At 38.6% G+C, this 19537-nt stretch overlaps 1 protein-coding gene across 2 annotated transcripts in view; it reads right to left on the bottom strand.

The window, feature by feature from the left end:
- The window catches only part of ANO3 (anoctamin 3), a gene marked incomplete at its 5' end in the record, with an annotated part of 201747 nt that overhangs the window by 120673 nt on the left and 61537 nt on the right, over positions 1 to 19537 (bottom strand). The window contains one exon of one of the 2 annotated variants that reach the window (XM_084288568.1): positions 7986 to 8031. The exons of the other annotated variant lie outside the window; for it this stretch is intronic. Coding sequence (XP_084144694.1) covers positions 7986 to 8031 — 46 coding nt within the window. Of the gene's footprint in view, positions 1 to 7985; positions 8032 to 19537 lie in introns of those variants that run through there. 2 annotated transcript variants of the gene reach the window in all.

The following is a 19537-nucleotide window of genomic DNA, read 5'->3' on the forward strand; positions in this document are numbered from 1 at the left end:
TGCAGGCTGAAGCTACCCAACACTCCTGCTGTCACAAGCATACGGTGACAAAACTTGGCAGAAAATAACCAGGAGAGGCCATTCCACCAGTCCCAGACAGCATTTTGTCTTCTTAGACTGCATTTACTTCAGTGATACACCAACAGACACTAGCTGCAAGTTACGCTCAAAAAGATGGATGACCTAAGATAAAATCTGAAACTTTTCTATGAGATAGCTCTGGGTTAACTCTGGTTATAGCCATGACTGTATCAGGATGAATGCATCTATAGAAGAGTTAAGCAGGAATAGTTATTCAGATCTAAAGTCATATTTTGGGGAAAGAATTGACTCTTCTGGTTTAAGAGACTCCTTGTTCAAAAAAAAAAAAAAAGTTTTATATATTTAAAGGTCAGCTTATTAAAGATCTAATTATTGGACTGCATTGAATTCCAATACCTTTTAAACAGCATTAAGCATGTAACTCCTAACTATTACTGCATGTTAAGCATCCAAGTGCCATTAAACTTCCTGTCAGAATACTTGCCTGCATCTTGGAAAATCTTAAAATAAAAATCTGGTTGTGAGCAATCCAGAGCCCCTAGGTGCTACAGCATCAAGTGGAATTTCACCCAAACAGCTTGGAAATCACAACCTTCCTCTACAAAGCATCAGCTTATGACCAGCCTTTAGAGGCGTACATATATTCATTGAATGCTTCATATATGCCAAAAGTCAATTTTTATATACAGATTGATCTCTCATCTATCTTTAAATGCATCAACAAGAGGGAAGTACTCTGCACAAGAGGAATTTTGACCCCCTAGGCCTCTCCACTTCGACGATTCAGCATCCAGCAAGACATGTCACCACACTCCATTTTTAAGTATGATGCCCACAAAGCCACATTAATTTCAAGTGGGAGGAAAAGGTAGTGCATAGGTGTTGCGTTTTCCTTTCAGCTGAGAAATCCAGCCGCTGCTGTGTGTTCAGCCATACGCATTTTGCATTCAGGTGGTACCTGTTTATTTCTCCATCTCAAGCCTTTGGCTTTACGCCCACCCGCACGTGATACTATTCCCATCCTCGCTGGATCACCCCTTAGCAGAAAACTGTTTCTATCAGCTACTTTGTTCACTTTCTTTTGGCAACTGACTTGGAAATCAATACTCATCGCAGAGGCTGGCTGCAAGGCAGGGCTTGATGAGGCTGCAGCGGTGCAGCATCTGAGCGGCGCTGCTCCCACGCGCGTCTGTGCTTGCTGCCTGCTACTACTCTATATACATACATCTCTCCCCACCTACCATCTCTGTGTCTTTGCATCGCTCCTCACCCTTCTATATTTTGTCATTCACTCTTTTGTGCTTATATATTCCTCCTCTCAACATATTCCTAAATTCGGGAAATTCTTAGGACTGACTGTTCTACCATTTTCCCTTTGCTCTTTTGCTGCTATTTTCTCATATAGCGCAATTCCTTTTAGAATGGCCACACAGAAAGGAAAGGGAACAGAGTGCCACACAATAGCCCTAAGATAACAAGTAGAAGGACTTTTTTCTCCTAAAATTTTGATTAATGGTTCAGGAAAATTACATCATCAAAGGTACCAATTCCACTGGTTTAAGGAAGCAGAAGGAAAACGATGCCAATGTTGCCCATATCACACCTTCTGACTTAGAAAGGCATATTGAGGAAGTTGCTAAACAAACAGTAAGGAGTACGTAATTGTTTTGAGCAAGAGTAATTGTACTAAGTCAGACCAGCAGTGACATTTCAAACACTTTACAACTCAAAATCTTTCCATCATCACAGTAATTATCTGGAGTGTGCGTGACTAGCTGCAGCTCTTCAGTAACTGTGTTGTAATTATGAATTTTTCAATATATATTTGCGAGCGCTCTACTTTCCTTTGTTTGTGCATTTCCCTTGAGCAATCAGTGCTACGCTGAGATCCAGTAAGAATTGCAACAAAGCAGCAAGAAAACCCATGTGTCATCTTGCTGTACTTTATTACTAAGTAGGAAAACAAATACCATACAAAGAGCAGCGTGCTGATGTTCAGAAGTGATTTCTGCAGGTACTCTTCATACAGAGCGCTCTTCAAGCTATGCTCCCTTCCCCTAACTGCAAAGATAGAAGCTAATTCAGCATGTTTGCATGGGTTCTTTCTTTTTTTTTTTTTTTTTTTCCCCCAAGTGATCCTCCCTTTAAAATAGTTGCATCATAAATGTTACTGTTTTCCTGGCTTTTGCTTACTGGAGATGACCCAAAAGCATAACTAAGATATCGTCTTCCAAACCCCGTTTAAAACAGTCAAATGAATCGTGAATTAAGCTGCAAACTCACCAGTCAGGGAAATGAACAATTCCTCACTTAAGTAGTCACACTGGCTTCGAGCCCTCACAAGCCAGATGATAACCCAAATTGAGGCAGACTCAGAATCTCATTCTGAGCAAACAGAGACGAATTTGCATTCATTGAGGCTCAGAGTTGTTAAAACATATTGCTGTACACTGTAGCTTAGTTTTGAGTTACACTCATCTTCAGTAAATAATCTACCATAGGAATGAAGTGATTATAAAATGAGCTTGTAAAGGGAAGGCAAGATTTGTATCCTGGGTAATGCTACACACGTATCATTCTTCCTGCAAATCTCATCTAGCATCCAGCTCAAGACAACACAGCCACCCTACCTTCTTCACTGTAGACAGGCCCAAGCAGAAAACCAGACTTGTTGCTTGTCAAATATGGATTTAGCACAATTAGTTTCTGCTATCACAGCATACCAAAAATGCAAGTCATTGACCCCAACCCCAACTTTTCGATGAAAAAACACATCACTTTGTTCACTGCTACCTAACTGCAGAGCCTGGGACTTGGGACTCCCAGTACTTATATTTGCGACAATCGTTCAATTTGTCATGGTTGAAGTTATAAAAGATACTTAATCATAAACTGCTGACTACTGCTAATTTTCTTGCAAAATTTTATAAAATCAAATCCAGTACACTAAAACTATTATTACAAATACTCCAGAGAATTCACACTGCCAGACTTGTTTCATAGATCTTCTTCACTTAGCAGAATTCAAAACTGAAAAAAATAAGTGAAACAAACCAAAACGAAACACAAAGGCAGGCTCAGAACTTGTACTTTTGCAGTGATGTGCAATGAAGCATAAATGCTAAAATGAGAGCTCTGAAGAAAGCCAGTGTTGGCACGGGTTGCCTGTTTTAACAGGTCCTTAGTGAGGGAGATCCGAAAAGCTTTGGAACAGGTACAAGGTTTGACCACAGCTAATACCCTGCTAAGCTGTACTTAAAGCAGAGCGTAGGAAGCTAATGCCCAGACATCTTACCACAGGGTCATCATCTGCAGCCTGATGGCAGAGCGATGCGGCAAACCAGAAACTCAGATTTCCTTTGGTTTCTCATTTTAAATAGATGCTCAGCGAGGAAAAACATAACAAGACTTCTGGAGCACTGTATAACAGGAGGTTAAAAATGTCTTATTTAATGACCATTTTCAATCAAGTTCTATACCACAATGGCACAATCCGGAATAAAAAGACTGATTATGGGCTCTTCTAAGATGTTTGATCGAAAAAGGAGAAGTGCACCTTAAATTGCGTAGCTGTACCAGGCAACAAATATAAGAGCAAATATATTCAGGTGTAAGTCTTTTTAAAAATTAGACTTGTCTTTTCAGTGCACTGACAAAGCATTAGAAACAGCACCACTTGAATATGGTATCGTTTTAAAGGAGGGTATTAATAGCTGTGCTGCTCTCAGCTTTCAGAGTCAGGATGAGGATAGCTTTGAAATTTTTGGTAGATGTTAGTTTGCTCCTGGGAATGCAAATGAAAGAGTCGAGCCCTAAGCATTCCTGTCCTCATGCTAACATGAAAACCTGTTCTTTCTGCTCTTGCGAAAAACAGGTAAAAGACAACTTCTCATGAATTTGCAAGATGGAATGCATCTTCCAGCAGCTTTCAGCAGCTTCTTTGGATTACTAAGTGTACTAGGTCCACCAGAGCCACTGAAGCATCAAACATCCTTGGAGAATTCTCCAAAAAAATCCTTATTAGACCTCCAAATTTCTAAATGCTGAAAACTCTGGAGCACTATAAACAAGGGTGATCTTTACAAACCCTCCTTTAAATTTACAACTTGAACACAAATTGAATTCTCAAGTTGCTTTGTAAATAATGCAGGTCATTAAGATCTTAAAATTAGAGTAAAAAATAACAAAAAAGCTCTACTCCAAAACAGTAGTGCTCCTCTAAGAAGCTCAAAGGTGTTTGTTCATTAACAAAAAGCAGTTAATGACATAACAAGTGCTCCCTTACAAGGACAAGGGCTGTACCTTTTTAGAGGTTCTCAATCCAATTCTCATACTATCTAAAATTCACTACAACTTCAGATAACAAATTTAAGAAATTAAACAATATTTGGCACTGATCACTTCACATCACGTAGTGCATCCTTCGTGGAAATACCTGATTTGCTTAGAAATCAGGCAATCTCAAGATAAATCCCTCGAGGAGCTAAATCAGCCATACCATGAATTGAAGCTGCTGAATGCCTTTCTGTCCTGTTACACAACTTGAACAGAAAGAATAAAAAGTACCTCAAGCTAGGCACTGGATTTGATCTGCAATCCATGTCCCTAAAACTCATGCAATATGCTAAAAAACCTCAGTTTTACAGCAAGAATTTATTTTATTTCTCCCAGCCTTTAACTCTCATTAAAAAGCTTTGGTAGAGGCATTAAAAAAAGAACAATAGTCACTAAGAGAACCCAACAGAGCACAGAGGAAATTGTGGTCTATGTATCAGGGCTAAAAATCTAGATCTGAAAATCTGAAAGCATCACTATGGCTTTGACCCACACCCAGAATGTAGGTTTTGCCTTCTGTCAATCAAGCCAGAAACATTCAAACCCACTCACAATGAAGTGCCTGTTAAAAGAAGAGTCTCTTCCAAGCCTTAGGTTGCCTCTGCTTCTGAAGCATTTTTCAGTGAAGCTTCCTAAGGAAACAAGAAGTTGCTTTGCACCAGCATCGTATCCATTTCAAGCCCCACAAAGTCTACCATAAGGCCACCATAGACTTGGATCTTCTGCGTTTAAAAGGATGTTACTTGACTGTGTTTGAGATCAACTACTAAATTCCAGCCAGCTGTCTTTCCCTGGAATTATTAAGCTGCAAAATGTCTATAGAGATAGTCTTTGTCTTCAGCAACGTTACCTCATTCTTGGTTGTCCTTCCTGGACAGCTATTTATTACTTAGTGGTATTTATTACTCAGTGGTAACTACAAATTACCATCTGATGGGAGATTTTTCTCTTCTAAAGAACTAAGAAACACTTCTTCCTTTTCCCCCCTACATCATTCTTATGAGGCCATCGGTTGAATCCCCCTCTGAAGAGATAAGGAGTATAAAGGTACTGCACAGTATATGAAATAACGACATCTTGGAGAATATTTCTGAGGAAAGTAATTTCAGAAAAAGCAGTTTCTGCCACAACAGAAGTTAAAAATAGCAATGAAATATTCTACAGATGGCTCAACAGATCTAATGCACTACTGTGCAGACACATGGATTACTTTACCTTCTGCACATTGCTCTTTTTGATCGGAATACCTTCAGATCTGAGAAGGGGAGCAAAAATAATAGGGGTGAAGGAGATTCTTTCTTCAAACCTCGCAGCGTTTTCATAACACTACGCTGTGCTATACTGCTGCTTCTGAAAACTGAGGGTTTCACTCTGCGTACACAACCTGAAGCAGCAGCAAGACACAACCACGCTGGCACGTTACAGTGGCAGCCTCCTACTGTGAACACCTCCTCACTCTGTCAAGGAGGAAAAACAGAAGAAAGAAAACAAACTCCAACGAGAGACAAATCCTTGGGGTATACATGCATTTTTCTTGGTTTTCTTCTCTGTTGAGGACTCCCACACACCCGAGAGCCTGGAGAACTTGGTTTTAATTTTCTCAAGCCTTTCAAAGATAGCTTTGGTACAAAAAATGCTATTTGTCTTCTCAGCTAGTAAAAAGCACTCACAGCAGGTAAGGTAAGGAAACACAATGCTCCCTAACCCATTCAATCTCCTATCTTAAACGTTACCTCTCTTCAAGTTGGTTTGAATATTGCATTAGATGACAGCAGGTACACAACTGCTGCATCTAAAAAAGTAAATATCAACTTTTGTTTTTTTATCACCTATTGTTTTTGTTGCTTTATACCTTTCCTATATAATTGAGAATCCACATAAAAATTATGCCCTTCCAATCCCCCAAAAGAAATGGAGCTTGGTCTCAATGCAAGTGAAGCATATAAGGCACAGCTGCGATGGGCAGTTGGCCATTTCATGGGGATTACCACTGATTCTGAAAAAAAAAAAAAAAAGGAATTTAGGGCACAGTTCTGTGAGCAGCTAGAAAACAAATAGAGCATTTAGTCAAAACCTCAGCTATGCTAGGTTGGAATAGAACTCCACTGGAATCTTAAAGTAGGAGAATAACATAAAAGACCAAGCTAGGAAAAACTGAAGGCAATGACATGATGCCCTGCTGCTGAGATCCGTTTCTGTCAATGACAAGGTGCTAGATTTTCTGCTTTGTTCAAACACCTCCTGATTAGATGATGAGTTCTTGATTGGGATTTATGTTTTCTTAGTTTTTCTGTATCCTTTCGCCCAAGATTTCATGCTGTCCCCCTGCATCGTCAGAAGCAGCAGGTTGAGAAAAGCTGAAACCAAACTCATTCAGGTAGCTTTAGCACACATCACACTGCAGATGAGATTACCAAGAAAGTGACAGACACTCCAGTTGTGCTGTACAGACTACATAGCTCCACAAGAGCCTTCTCCCTTTCTCAGAACCTCGTTACTGGCTCAGTACCTTACTCAGGATTTCTTCAGGTGTAAGGAGAAGAGAAGGATCTGCTTCTCAGTAGGTTACTGGCTAAAAACTCTAGATTATTATTAAGTTTTATGACTACCACAAACACACAATTTCTTAAATCATGCAACGCGGTTTGGTTTCAAAGCAATTAAATATCATCCCTGAACTAGAATATGATGAAGCTAATTTGGGGGTATTTTTCCCCAATATTATTACAAAGCAGCTGAACAGCTCCCAAAGAGCCTTGACAGGGACTCCAGCTAATCGCTGCTGTAATGTTAAAAACTGTTTTCTTATTAAAAAACAAAACTAGAACAACAAACACTAAGGATTTACAGCATAGCTTCAAATCACTTGATGCTTTTATAACCGCATCCACTACATTTGAAAAAAAAAAAAAAACCTCTTATCTCGTTTGATTAACTTGTACTTGATAAACTAGATGCAACGTGCAACAGCACTGCTCATTACTGCATGTAGGATAGGCAGTAAATGCAAAACCTCTACAGCAAGGAACTAAATTTATCATGGGATTACCAGAATGGAATAAGTGCTTTGAATTATTTATTTCTCACTAGCCATTCAAACACAAGAACTTGAATGAGGGCAAATCCAATAAGCGAGCCCATGACTTATGTATGGAGAACGCCGTATTAAATCATAATTTATGGCATAATGCACTCATTGGAAAAAAAAAAAAAAAAAAAAAGAGTTGTTTAACAACTAAAACAAGAGGAAGCAGGGAAAGATGCTGGTTATGAAAGAAAGCTGGGTTTCGCGTTACCTGACAAAGAATTAGAGAAACAAAATAAGAATATAACGCAGGAAAAGAGTAGGGGTTCCAAGATCAGAAACAAACACTGGGAGTTCATTGAGCAAAGCAGCGTTTTCCATCGCAACCACAGCCAAGGCTCCACAGCATCCCTAACCCCGGCGGAGGATGCGTTCACCGTAGCGCTTGCCGGCCAGCGCAGCCCGTGTCCTGCCAACGAAGGGGACACCAGCGGTGTCCTGGGGGTGTCCCCGCTGCCCCTGTACCCCCGGTGGGAGCGCGGAGGGCAGCGTCCCCGCAGCCGCCCCCCGCCCCTGACCTTACCTTTCTGCTGCCGAAAGGACTGAATGGAGCCCGAGTGGTGCACCATCCTGCCGTGCCGTGCCGTGCCGCCGCCCGGCAGCCCGCAGCCTCTCCCGGCCCGCCGGCTGCGGGGGGCGGGAGCCCGGCGGCCCGGCCCGCCCCGGGCCCGGCTCGGCCCGCCCCGGCCCGGCCCGCAGCCCTCGTTGCCGTGGTAACGGGCGGCCCGGCCCGGCCCGCCGCGCGGAATGGCGGCGGCCGCCCCCGAGGCAGCCCCTAGGAGGGCGGATGGGGCAGGCTCCGGGCCCCGCTCCCTCAGCCCCAGCCCCGACATCACCCCGCTCTGCTGCCCCTTCCCCTTGAAAACAAGCCAGGTGTTAACACCTACAGAAATCGCACCTCCTTTCCACAGCAATAAATGCCCTTACATCTGTGTAACTTGGTGTGTCAGCCGCTTCTTCCTGTCATCCAACTCCTGTCACGCCACCAGATTTTTTCGCATGTTTACAAGCTTAGTCTTAATCTTGCTACAGATAGCTTTTTACAGAAAGACACTATGTTGCACACTTGAGGCCTGCTGTGTCCCATTGCTATGTTATGTCCTAATTTCCCTTTTCTCCATGATGCATGCCAACAGGATCATTCAAAATAATGAAAAATGCAAAATTATAAGCCTTAACTTCCTTCCCTGCCTCCCCCGCTCATGGCTTGTGCTGCGCTAAGTTTTGAGTTAGCATCACTCAACCATGGTTGAATGTTGTTACCATTTCTTTCTGAGCACAGTAATCTTGTTTCCTTGTTCTTCCTCAATTCGGTCAGTTGCATGCTCAGTCCCATATTCCACCCTACTTCCAGCACTACCTAGCAACCCTTTTCTCCATTGAGGGTCACACACATTACTTACTTCCCAGAAGTTAATTAAATCACCTCTGCAGCTGGTGACAGAATTTGTTTCATTCCTACAGAGTCAGCAGGTCTGCTTGCATGCTAAGGGCGTACTAGAGATGGTGTCTGATAGTAAAGCCAAGCTAAAACTTTTCCATGGTTGACTGGGGTTTGTAGCATACCATCTGCTTAACAAATGACATGTTTGCCACCCCTTACTACAGGGCGGTCTGTACTAGGAAGTTGTACTGCTTGGTCTGTATCAGTGCAGTTAAATAACTACTACATATAGATATATAAATATTAAGATTATTTTTACACTATGAAAACATACTAAACAGTCATGCATAAACAAATACATCCATACAAAGGCACTTGTATGTAGATAGATTTTTTTTTTTTAAATGAAAGGGAGGCATCCCCAGGAATCTCTTTTAGAGTATACCAGGCAGCACTTATGTAAGACGAAGCTGACAGGTCCAACTGTTATCGTAACTCAAGAAGGAAAAAGAAAAAAAAAAAAAATTACTTACCTCCTTAGGATATCTGACCAAATGTTGTGGGGTGGTTTTTGAACAGTTGCAAAAGGTTTGTTGTCAGTTTAAGAAAAGATACAGAAGCTATGGTACTGTTAAGACATGATCCTACTCATCTGTCAGTCTCTGGTGTCTTTCTGCACACTGAACGTAAGAGATGAGGCATTCCTCTCCACTCCTGCAATCTCAGGAAAACTGCTTCCAAAGCTGCTGGGAACAGCTCTTTCCTGCTGAGAGACAGCACTATTGGTGTTGCACAGCAGAATAAAGCAAGCGGAGCCAAGAAGCCAAGCTGGCTCTTGTTCATCAAGCTATGCTGGAAAATCAGAAGCAGGCCAAAAGAAATGGTAGAATTAAGTTCTTTACTTTCAAGCTTTAATTACATCAGAATGAAGCAGTAGGGAAGTAAAACTGAAATGTAAACCCAGCAACTGACAGTCAAGAGGAAAACAAAACAAAACAACAACAAAAAATACAAACAGAACATAAAAGATACTATAAAATTAGTAATAACTAATCATATATAGTCTGCAAGCAGCAGATGTAGTTTTTCATCATAATAGTCTAAACCTTTGGAAGGATGTAGGCCAGACCTAATCCTAAAGGAGACCTTGGCTGACACTTCTGACTTAAAGGTAGAGTAGAGAGAAGTAGAGGAGAAACATTTTCTGCTCCCTTTGTTAACAGAGGAAACCAATAAGAGACCTGCTCTTGTATGATAATTACCTACAATATGGAGAAAGAAAAAAGGTGTTAGTAAATAAAAATACAGGCTAGAGAGCCTGTATTTTCTGAGGGTGTTTCGCACACCCTCAGAAAAGAGGCCATCAGCTACTCCCATTTCTTGTCTGGGGTCTTATATGGAGAGTTACAGAACTCCTGAATACAGGTTAATCCAACCCTATTAGTACACAGAACAATGAGGAGAGAAAGACTAAGGCTAAAACTAAGGTTGTGTTCAGAAACCCAGCAGAGGAATTAAACCTGAAGACAGAAAAGTGTTCTTTTTCTACTTGTTTCTTAATAATGCAGCTCTATTTTTAGCAGTTTGTAGCATGTATGCATGAAACTACAAATATGACAGCTGGGGGTAAGGTCTGCAAAGAGAAATAAAAATACCTCTACAAAGGTGGTTTAAATTGAATCGTTGACACTGTCAACTGAGTAAGCTTGATAGCATTAAAGTATGATAATATCACAATCTGGAACATTAATTCTTCAGAAAAGGAGAGTTAGTGGTCCAGTTTAGATAGCTTTTTATATTATATATAACAGAACAATATGAATTAATGGCTAAGAGATATAGGAAATGCACAAATTCTTAAGCTTCATATATACAAACATCGACTCTGAAGGTTAAATTGAACTCAAAAATCCACCCTCACTCACTAATGAACGCTCTTTTGAAGTCATGTTAAGGTGAGACTCATACTATGCTTCAGTATGACATTTTGTAAACTGTTTCTAAAATACATCAAAACTGTGGACTCGATTAAGAGATCAGGATCAAACAGAACTAGATTTAAACACTCTAACTCTATAATCACCAGAATCAAGATTGTGACTCAAAAGTTAAAGTTCACATGCCTGTACATCATCTTGAGTTTTTGCTCAGGTTTGAGGTACTCAGTTTCGACATGAACTCTGTTTTATGGACAGATTTACAGACTCAGACGTGTCTTTTTCATGAGATGGAGTCTTTGTCAGGACAGATTAGAAATTAAGAGTTCCTCCTTTGGTTTCATTTGATCACAGAATGTGCAGCTTTATGTATATATCTATTTCTTGGGATCTGTAAAAATTGCACCTGCTAAAAAGAAGATTGAGTTTCCAATTTTTACTTTCTACTTATCAGGATGCTGTTTTGCTAGGAAAACAGGCTATAGGAGAGAGATTATTTAAATTTAACTTTGTACTTTCCCAGTGCTTTTCAGAAAGCCACATGAAATTAAAACCTTAAATTAAAACAAAATTATCCTGTGATAAGTGGCATACGCCAATTATTTCCCTGAGAAATGTAGGCATCTCAAAAAGTAATTGTAGCCAGCTGTTACCTATTGCCTAGAAAGAAAACTAAGCTTCCTCCTGCAGAAACTCATGAGGTTCAACAAATGCTGAATTCCGCACCTGGAAAAAAACCCGTACATCAATTCACTCTGAGCAGCAGCATTGATGGGAAAGACCTGAAGGTTATGGGAAACACCACCTTGAACAGCAGCCAACTAACAGTGCACTTGCATCACAAATAAAGCAAACCTTTGGAGAAATGTGGCCAACAGACCAAATGGTTATTAACCTTCCCTTGGCACTACTTGAGCTGCATATGCAATTCTGTCTAGCTTTGCCCCTCCACACCCTCTTAGTTCAGGAATAGTGTTGAAAGACTGTGTAGCTGTTCTATAGAACTTCTCCAAGATGATCAGGGGTCTTTAATATGAGAACTGCCGCAGTCTGAAGAAAATGAACTCAACTGGAAAAAAATAAGGAATTCTAGCAGCCTACAATTTATTGAAAATCAGTTACATAGATAACAGTAAAAACTACTTAGTGCTAGATGATCTGATTAATGACAACAGCCATGTGTGAGGTTTAGATTGAACATTAAGAAAATAATATTATATTGCTAGTGCACCATAAGAACAGGTGACAAAGTAGTGAAATATCCGTTCTTGAATATTTCCAGAATAAGGCTTGACCAAACTATGTCTGACCCAGATTAGCAATGACAATGGTAAAGCTCCAAAGCAGGAGGGTAGATTAGATGACCTCCAATGGTTTTAACAAAATACATAATAAATAAATTCAAAGAAGTTGGAAATAGCAAATTCAAATTATGAAGAAAACACAAAATTTCCAACTGTTATTAAAACAAACTATGAAGTTATGCATTTTTTTCCGTATGTTTACTGAAGGACTTGGTTGAATCCATACTTCTGTCACTCATCGAAGTGCAAAATAGCAAGATGATGCGAAATGGCCAGTAATATACGGTAATATTTTGCAAGATCTTTGAAAACACCAGGGCTATTCCTTGGTCTAAAATGTTGTCTAACACTTAATGTTTCCAGCACCATCCAAAATTATTGATTTTCTATCAACAGATTTAAATAGTATGAAAAAATAATGGTTAGAGAATTGTTGAGCACAACTCTTGCAAGGAAGACATTTGTGTACTACTTTAAAGCTCTGCAATACAAAATTCATCTTGTTTGATATTTGCCAGTTTTCTTTAGCAGAACAGTAAAATTATTTGCCAATGTTCAGTTCTTACTGAAGACAGTAGGAATTTTGCCATAGGCACGAGCATGATGAGGAGGTCCTTCATTAAGTCTGATAAAGCTGTCAGTCACAATGGAAAAGGTCTAGAAAACAGATCATGGAGCTAAAGCTTGTAATAGATGAATTAAAAAATGGAACATTTCTATAAAGATTTTACTTTGTGTTGCTAAGACACAAACTCACTGATTTCCATATTTTAATATTTAATTTCTATGGTAATTTAATAGACCTTTTCTCTCTAACTGGGTAGGAATTTCTTATATCCACAAGGTCTAACTGTGTTTTCTGCCTGATATAAAGCATTTGGGCCTTGATTCTGTAGCTCACTGTACTTGTATGCTTATTTTTAGGCTCATGCTTTATAAATTCATGTTTACATCTTTAAATAGAGTTACTTTTCCAGCGTTGGCCATAATTTATCTAGCTAAATCAAGGAACAGAGAGAAACTTAACGTTTACCACAATTTAATTTCCACAATTTAAATTTAATTAATTTTTACTTATTTATTTATTTTCAGCAAAGAATCTCCATTTTGTTCTAAAAGATTTAGGCCAAAATAGAAGTCTAAGGAGTTTGGCATCCTTGAATGTGGAACACACTGTAATCCTCAGAACAGACCTTTACAGAAGTGAAAAAGTCCTTCTGCAACAGCACAAAAAGATCACAGAGAAAGCACTAATGTCACAAAGCAGGTGAAGAGCATGGAAGAGAACTATAATAGCAGCATCCAATATATCCTATGTATTATATATATATATATATATATTATATACCCTATCCATATTTCCTAAGTAGGCAACTTTTAACAGTCATTTTTATTTCATGTTATATAGCTGTTTTCTTATTTTGCTTCTTATCTGAAACAAATAGCAGAAGAGATCAGTGTTCTCCAGCTCTGCAGTTTCAGCCTATGAACTGTTGCAATGTAATTCCATTTTGGCTTAGCAGCCTAATTTGTTAAATAAAGAACCAAATAATAGACTAAAAACATCACTATCAGCAATAAACCTATTGTATAATGTCTGTTTCCACTGTTAGGATCTATTTTAAAAATCTGTGCATCTTTTCTTTAAAACCATGTTCCTTAAGAATGTCTAAAACAATAACTGAAACTTTTACAAATTTGTCAGTTCTTAGCTGTGTAGTCTAAATCTACAGTAAAAAACAAAAAAAAAATTATAAGCTGTTGCTTAAAAGTTAGCTCCTGGATTTGCTTTTTTTTTTTTTTTTTTTTTTTTTTTTTTTTTTTTTTTTGGGTCATTAGCTTCTTGGCTTAGATATTAGTCCTCTATTCCATTTCTGACAGCCTTTCATGACCTCCAAAGCTAGTTTGGTTTACAATCTCATAGTTATGATTTGGATTTATTTGTCCACGTACTTGATTCTTCTCCAACTACAGTTTTTTACTCCCTCCCTCAAACAAAAAAAGTAAGGAAAAGGCACCTTTTAAACGCTTAAAGGGAGCAAAAATAAAATGGAAAAGGGAAGACAAATGAATGTTGTTTATGAACATAGCCAGCCACTTCATACACAAAACCTCTACCTGCAAGTCATTTGGCTGTCTCCGTGCACAGCGAGATAAAAACAGTATGGCAACGGTGCAGGAGTTTGTCACGTTACTTGCACGTGTGGAAAAAGTGAAATTAACTGATAAGGTTCATTCAGGAAAGGCAGATTTTCTTTCTTTGTAATTCTTCAAGGAACTCACACCAGCAATCTTTAAGTCTGTGACTGTAAGTCCTAGGCATTACAGTAATACAGACAATAAAATATTTGAGCCCAAACACTGATAACATCCTCTTGGCAGCAGCTAGCATAGCAATGCAATGCTGCTATACAGCCATATCAGACTTTTCCTTTCCAACTTGTATAAAGCATTGAAGCGATCAGACGTAGCTTCAGATATGATAATTTTACTTTTAAATTTATCTCACAGCATGCCTGCATTCCTTGTCAGACAACCTGCCATCTTCTGAAGCAAAAGAAACCACTAAGAATTTCTTCAAAGATGCCTACTTTCTCTTTGCATTTTCATCAACAAAACTGTAACAGGGTGTTTCAGTTAGCATCTTCACAGAAATTTATTTCTTCAGTACCATGCTCACATACAGCTTTGGCCTTATTTGGCCTGCTGCATGATGAGGCTGTTTTATGGCTGCATGGTGGGCCTTACACCCTCATTCCAGCTCTGCCACTAGCATGTATTTTCTCCGATAGCAGCATCTGAGAGTGGATCGATGCCAAATGTGTGAGCTATGAGGCCCCCCCACGCATTTACCATGCATCAATCACCTCCCCGTCATTTTGGAACAAACATACTGAGGTGGGTTAGCCCATCCCACGGACTTCTGCATTCCACCACCACACAACTTGTCTGCTTGGCTCTACCAGGTGAACTCCCACAAGACTCATGCCTCCTGCCGTTAGTGCTATAGGCAGTGTTCTGTATCCAAAGTGGCACGGTGCCATCTGGTCTAGCCATCCTATATCCTGACCCGAAGAGAACTATACTGTTATCTAACTAGAAAAGAAGCAATAATGGACAGTGCAGATGCTCTTTTATATATTATCTGACTGTCCTTAAAGCTATAGAATTTAGCATCAAATCCCCCTGCAAAAATGTGGGCTTTCAAAACAAAATACTTTTATTGTTGTAGCTGCTTTTTTTTTTTTTTTTTTTTTTTTTTTTTTTTTCTTTTGTTACAGAGCTTCTAAAGTGCTTTGTTGCATAACTGAGTATTTTACTTAGGTTTTCGTAATACCTGTGGCAGACAGAAAGGTGATGCCAGATTTTCAAGCATACTTGTGACCTCAAATTGCTTGTGATTTGGTGGTGATAATTCATCAATCTGGCTGAAAATGTCAAATAACAAAAATATGCTTATGTATTTCTCTTTTAAATGTCGTGAAGAAAAATATTTTAGAATTCAAATACTGTCTCATCAATTTTCAACTGAGAAAGTCAAAGTAATATGTGACTGCATGATACCCAAAGAAAAGAGAGACATCAGGAAGTAGATGATAGGAAAGGAGCGCTTTGCTTATCTACAAGTACCACGTTGATTTATTGGCACTGTCATAGACCTCATGAGCTAAAAGGACTCGAGCCAAAATGTAAACGTTCTCAAGGATGTATTTCAACAGGTAACTAGATTATGCTTTGTTCCTATACACAGTCTGTTTGTCTGTAAAATAGGACTTGTCCTCAGAAGATACATTTATTTCTACACCTCTACCATGATCCAAGCAAACTCACTGCAAACAGGATAGTTGTGCATTACTTGCATCCCACACAAATACTTATTACATGCCAAACACTGAAGAAAAGAAATTCTTGGAATATATAGTACATAATGTTAAAGAATAATATACTACGGTATGAATGCAGACACTTGTGAACTACTAGCCAGATGCACCTGCAAAAACAAAATTTAGATCAGAACTACCTAAAGTCATATACGTTTTTTTTCTCTTCATCCCCACTTTCTGAATTTAAATTCGTCAGTTTAAGTACTTTTTTTGTAGTTATCTCTGTGTATTTTTGCATTGTCTACAAAAATAGTCTTATCCTCAATCTTTTGCATTTAAATGATGTAATACTTAATTAAAAAATAAATTTAGAAAATTAAAAATTAAAAAATAAAATAAAAACATTAACTTAATTAAAATTATTAAATAATGAATATGAATATTAAATAAAATTTTAAAATAAAAATATTTTAAAATTTAAAAAAATAAAAAATGATTTGTGGCATAATATGAATTTTGTCAGCTTCATACACCTTTAGGTATAATTTTATAAGCTATTACAGCAGAATAAAGGTTTTCATCTCTGAAGAGGAAATAAGTAGCCTAACTTTCTTCCCCTCTACCCCCACTTTTAAATGGAAATTAGAGAAGTTATGAAAGCATGCAAACGCCAGTGAAAAGGATAGAAAAATATATATATATCTCTCCTAGGAAAAAAAGTGGCATTTTTCTTTTTGCTTTCATGGTAGATGGAAGGGCATAGAGCAGTTTTAACATGGTTTTCTTTAGACAAAGCAAATAAAAAGTGAAGAATTTGTTTTTCATCCCTTCCTCACACTATTTCCCTATAAGACATCTGTTCAAGAGCATGATATCCTTTCATACCATTTAACTGTGGGGTGAGAAGATGAAGCAATATATAGAGGTACTATCTTTGTGTCTATATCTAGTCTATAGGCTATAGAAAGGCATTTGTGCAGGCTCCTATGAGTTGGTAAGGGGACCAGTTAGTGGCCAGGGCCCATGCTGGAAACGAGGAACTTTCCAATTCTACCCAAACTCAATAGAGAAATAGGAACACCATTGTTCCTATGCTTCTTCCAAAATTTGTTCTCTACAGCTTGGGTTGCTCTGTTTGTTCCGTATTAGAACAATATACATAAAGAGAGCCTGAACTGAATCTATCATCCAATTAAATTCAGGCTTGCTTCATCCCACTGACTACATTCATTTATGTGACCCTGCAGACCTGAATAACAAAAACCTAGAAGCACTGCATACAATATCTTTCTATCAGATTATTTATCTTTGAGTCAGTAGAACAATAAAGTACGCAGACACTGCTTCCCAAGTCTACCTTTCCTTCATTGTATAAAGTAGGATTCTAGCCTTCAAAATTTTTAGGAACAGTAATGTTGTTACACATACATCCATGATTGTTATGCAAGCTTGGAATTATCCTGATTACTAAAAACAATAAAGCATCGTGCAATTCAATTATCCATGATAGTTACCCTGAAAAAGTATTCTCAGAAATTAAAAACTTTTTTGAAATGCTCATCTGTAGCAGTTTTGGTCTCTCAGTTAATTTGCATGCATTTTATTAAGAAACACATGCTTGGTAGTGCATGGAGAAACACGAGTAATCAATTCTATGTCCATGATCATCACAAAAAGAAAATTAAAAAACAGTGTGTACCTATTTCTTGCTTGCATACTGCATTTTGATTTCACATTCTAAATTGCTGTGTCTCCATAGCCTGCTCAGCTGTGCTCAACTGTTTCTATAGCTCTTAAGCAAACATTGTTGCTGAATATTTCTGCTGCAAATTATTATTGCTGCAGAAGTAAGGTGAACTGTCTGTGTTATATCTTATTTCAGCATCATTTAGAACTTCACAGTTGAAGCAAACTGTCAAGATCAGAAAAAATGTTTGTCAGTCTCAAAGCACCCAAGGCAAAATCTGCAAGTTGTTTCCACACACTCGTTGTAACTTTGTCTTTGAAATATACACAAACACTTTGCACTTGAAATCAGTAGATTTCATTTCCCCCTACCAAGTGAACACAACAGCTACACAGTACTTCTGTAGCTCCTCGTTGTCCAAATCCAAGCACTGCAGTTTCTCAGAACGAAAATACCAGCTCACCTCAGTCTGTCACACACTTCTTGTTTCTGGGCAGATCTCAAAAGCACATGCTGACAGCACACAGTAGAAGTGCTCGATGGCTTTATGATGTGCACTCAGAGCCGTAAGAACAGTGATATAGTATTTAAAATGAATACTGAAGCATTCTTCTCTTCCTTACTCCTTTAGAAGTATAAAGAGATCATTCCAGCAAGATTGCATTTGGAGGCTTATACAGTGCCTCTTGAACCTAACCCTCCAGTCTCCCAAAATATCGTAGGAGAAGAATATTCCAGAATATGTCCCCAATACAACATGCATGTAGAGACAGACAGGCTTACCTGGCAGACATTCCCCCTCACACCTGTATTTGCATCAGAAAAGCCAGTAGATAGGTAGGATTCAGCCATTATACCCGCTATTTTAAGATTCATTTTAAGATTCAGAAAAGCAGTATCATATTTTTAACTACTTTAGGATTTTACTTTTTTTTTTTTAGAAGTTTACTAGCAAAACCTGATTTTCTAACTTGGTTAAGGTGGGTAAGCCGGCGTGACTAAAGCAAGAGGCTCTGAAACATAAGAAGAAAAGTGGCGAGGTGCTTGTGGTGAGGCAGCATCCCTACAAATTGGACATTTTAAGAGATGTAAGGCACACTGTCAACACCTTGAATTTAAATGGTTATTGCCCTAAGTTAAAAGCCCCATATTTTTCCATGTTTCTGTTGTTAAAGATCATATAAGTCAAAGCTCAATTCAACATCAGCTTAGAACTTTACCTGGGAAACCTTATAGCTGCAAAACCCATAGTCAACTAAAGCTGCTAAGAACCACCTGGAGGGTTCTGGACAGCACAGAGTGGAAAGGGTTGCTTAGGGAACACCTGTGAATTGGTGAGAGGTTTACTTACACAAATACATATGTAAAATATGTAAATAAAATAAAAAAATATGTAAAATAAATATGTAAAATACACATGTGCACATATCTCACTGCTTTTTCCAGGAAAAGAGTCACACTAACAGGACAGTTAGTGTCCTTCACAATACTTTACTATGTACTCTATCAGGGGACTGAGTTGGGATTTAAGATTCTTCAGGGGAGACAGATGTCAAGTAATCTTCAGAGCCCCCTGCAAGTCATACTTTTTTCTCACCACTCTGCCATCTCTCCGTCTCTAACAGCAACACTTTTTAAGTCGTGCATGGCAGCTGAAACAAAAACATACATGCATTTTAAATATATACACATATGTGTGTGTATATATACATAGTCTGTGTGTGTGTGTGCGTATATGGCATAGATTTGGCATCAACCCAAGCAATCCTTCTGTTTAAACTAACTAGCATTCCAACAGCAACGAAGAACAAAAGCCACGAGTTTTGTGGCTGACAAAAGGCAGCAAAAGCTGTCAAAAGATATCTTAGTCTGCTACCTCATGTCAATTCCACTTTTCACACAAAGGAATTTTTCTTTTTTATATATATTTTTATCTTTA

This window comes from Netta rufina (assembly GCF_964035555.1).
Source record: "Netta rufina genome assembly, chromosome: 5".
Lineage (NCBI taxonomy): Eukaryota > Metazoa > Chordata > Aves > Anseriformes > Anatidae > Netta > Netta rufina.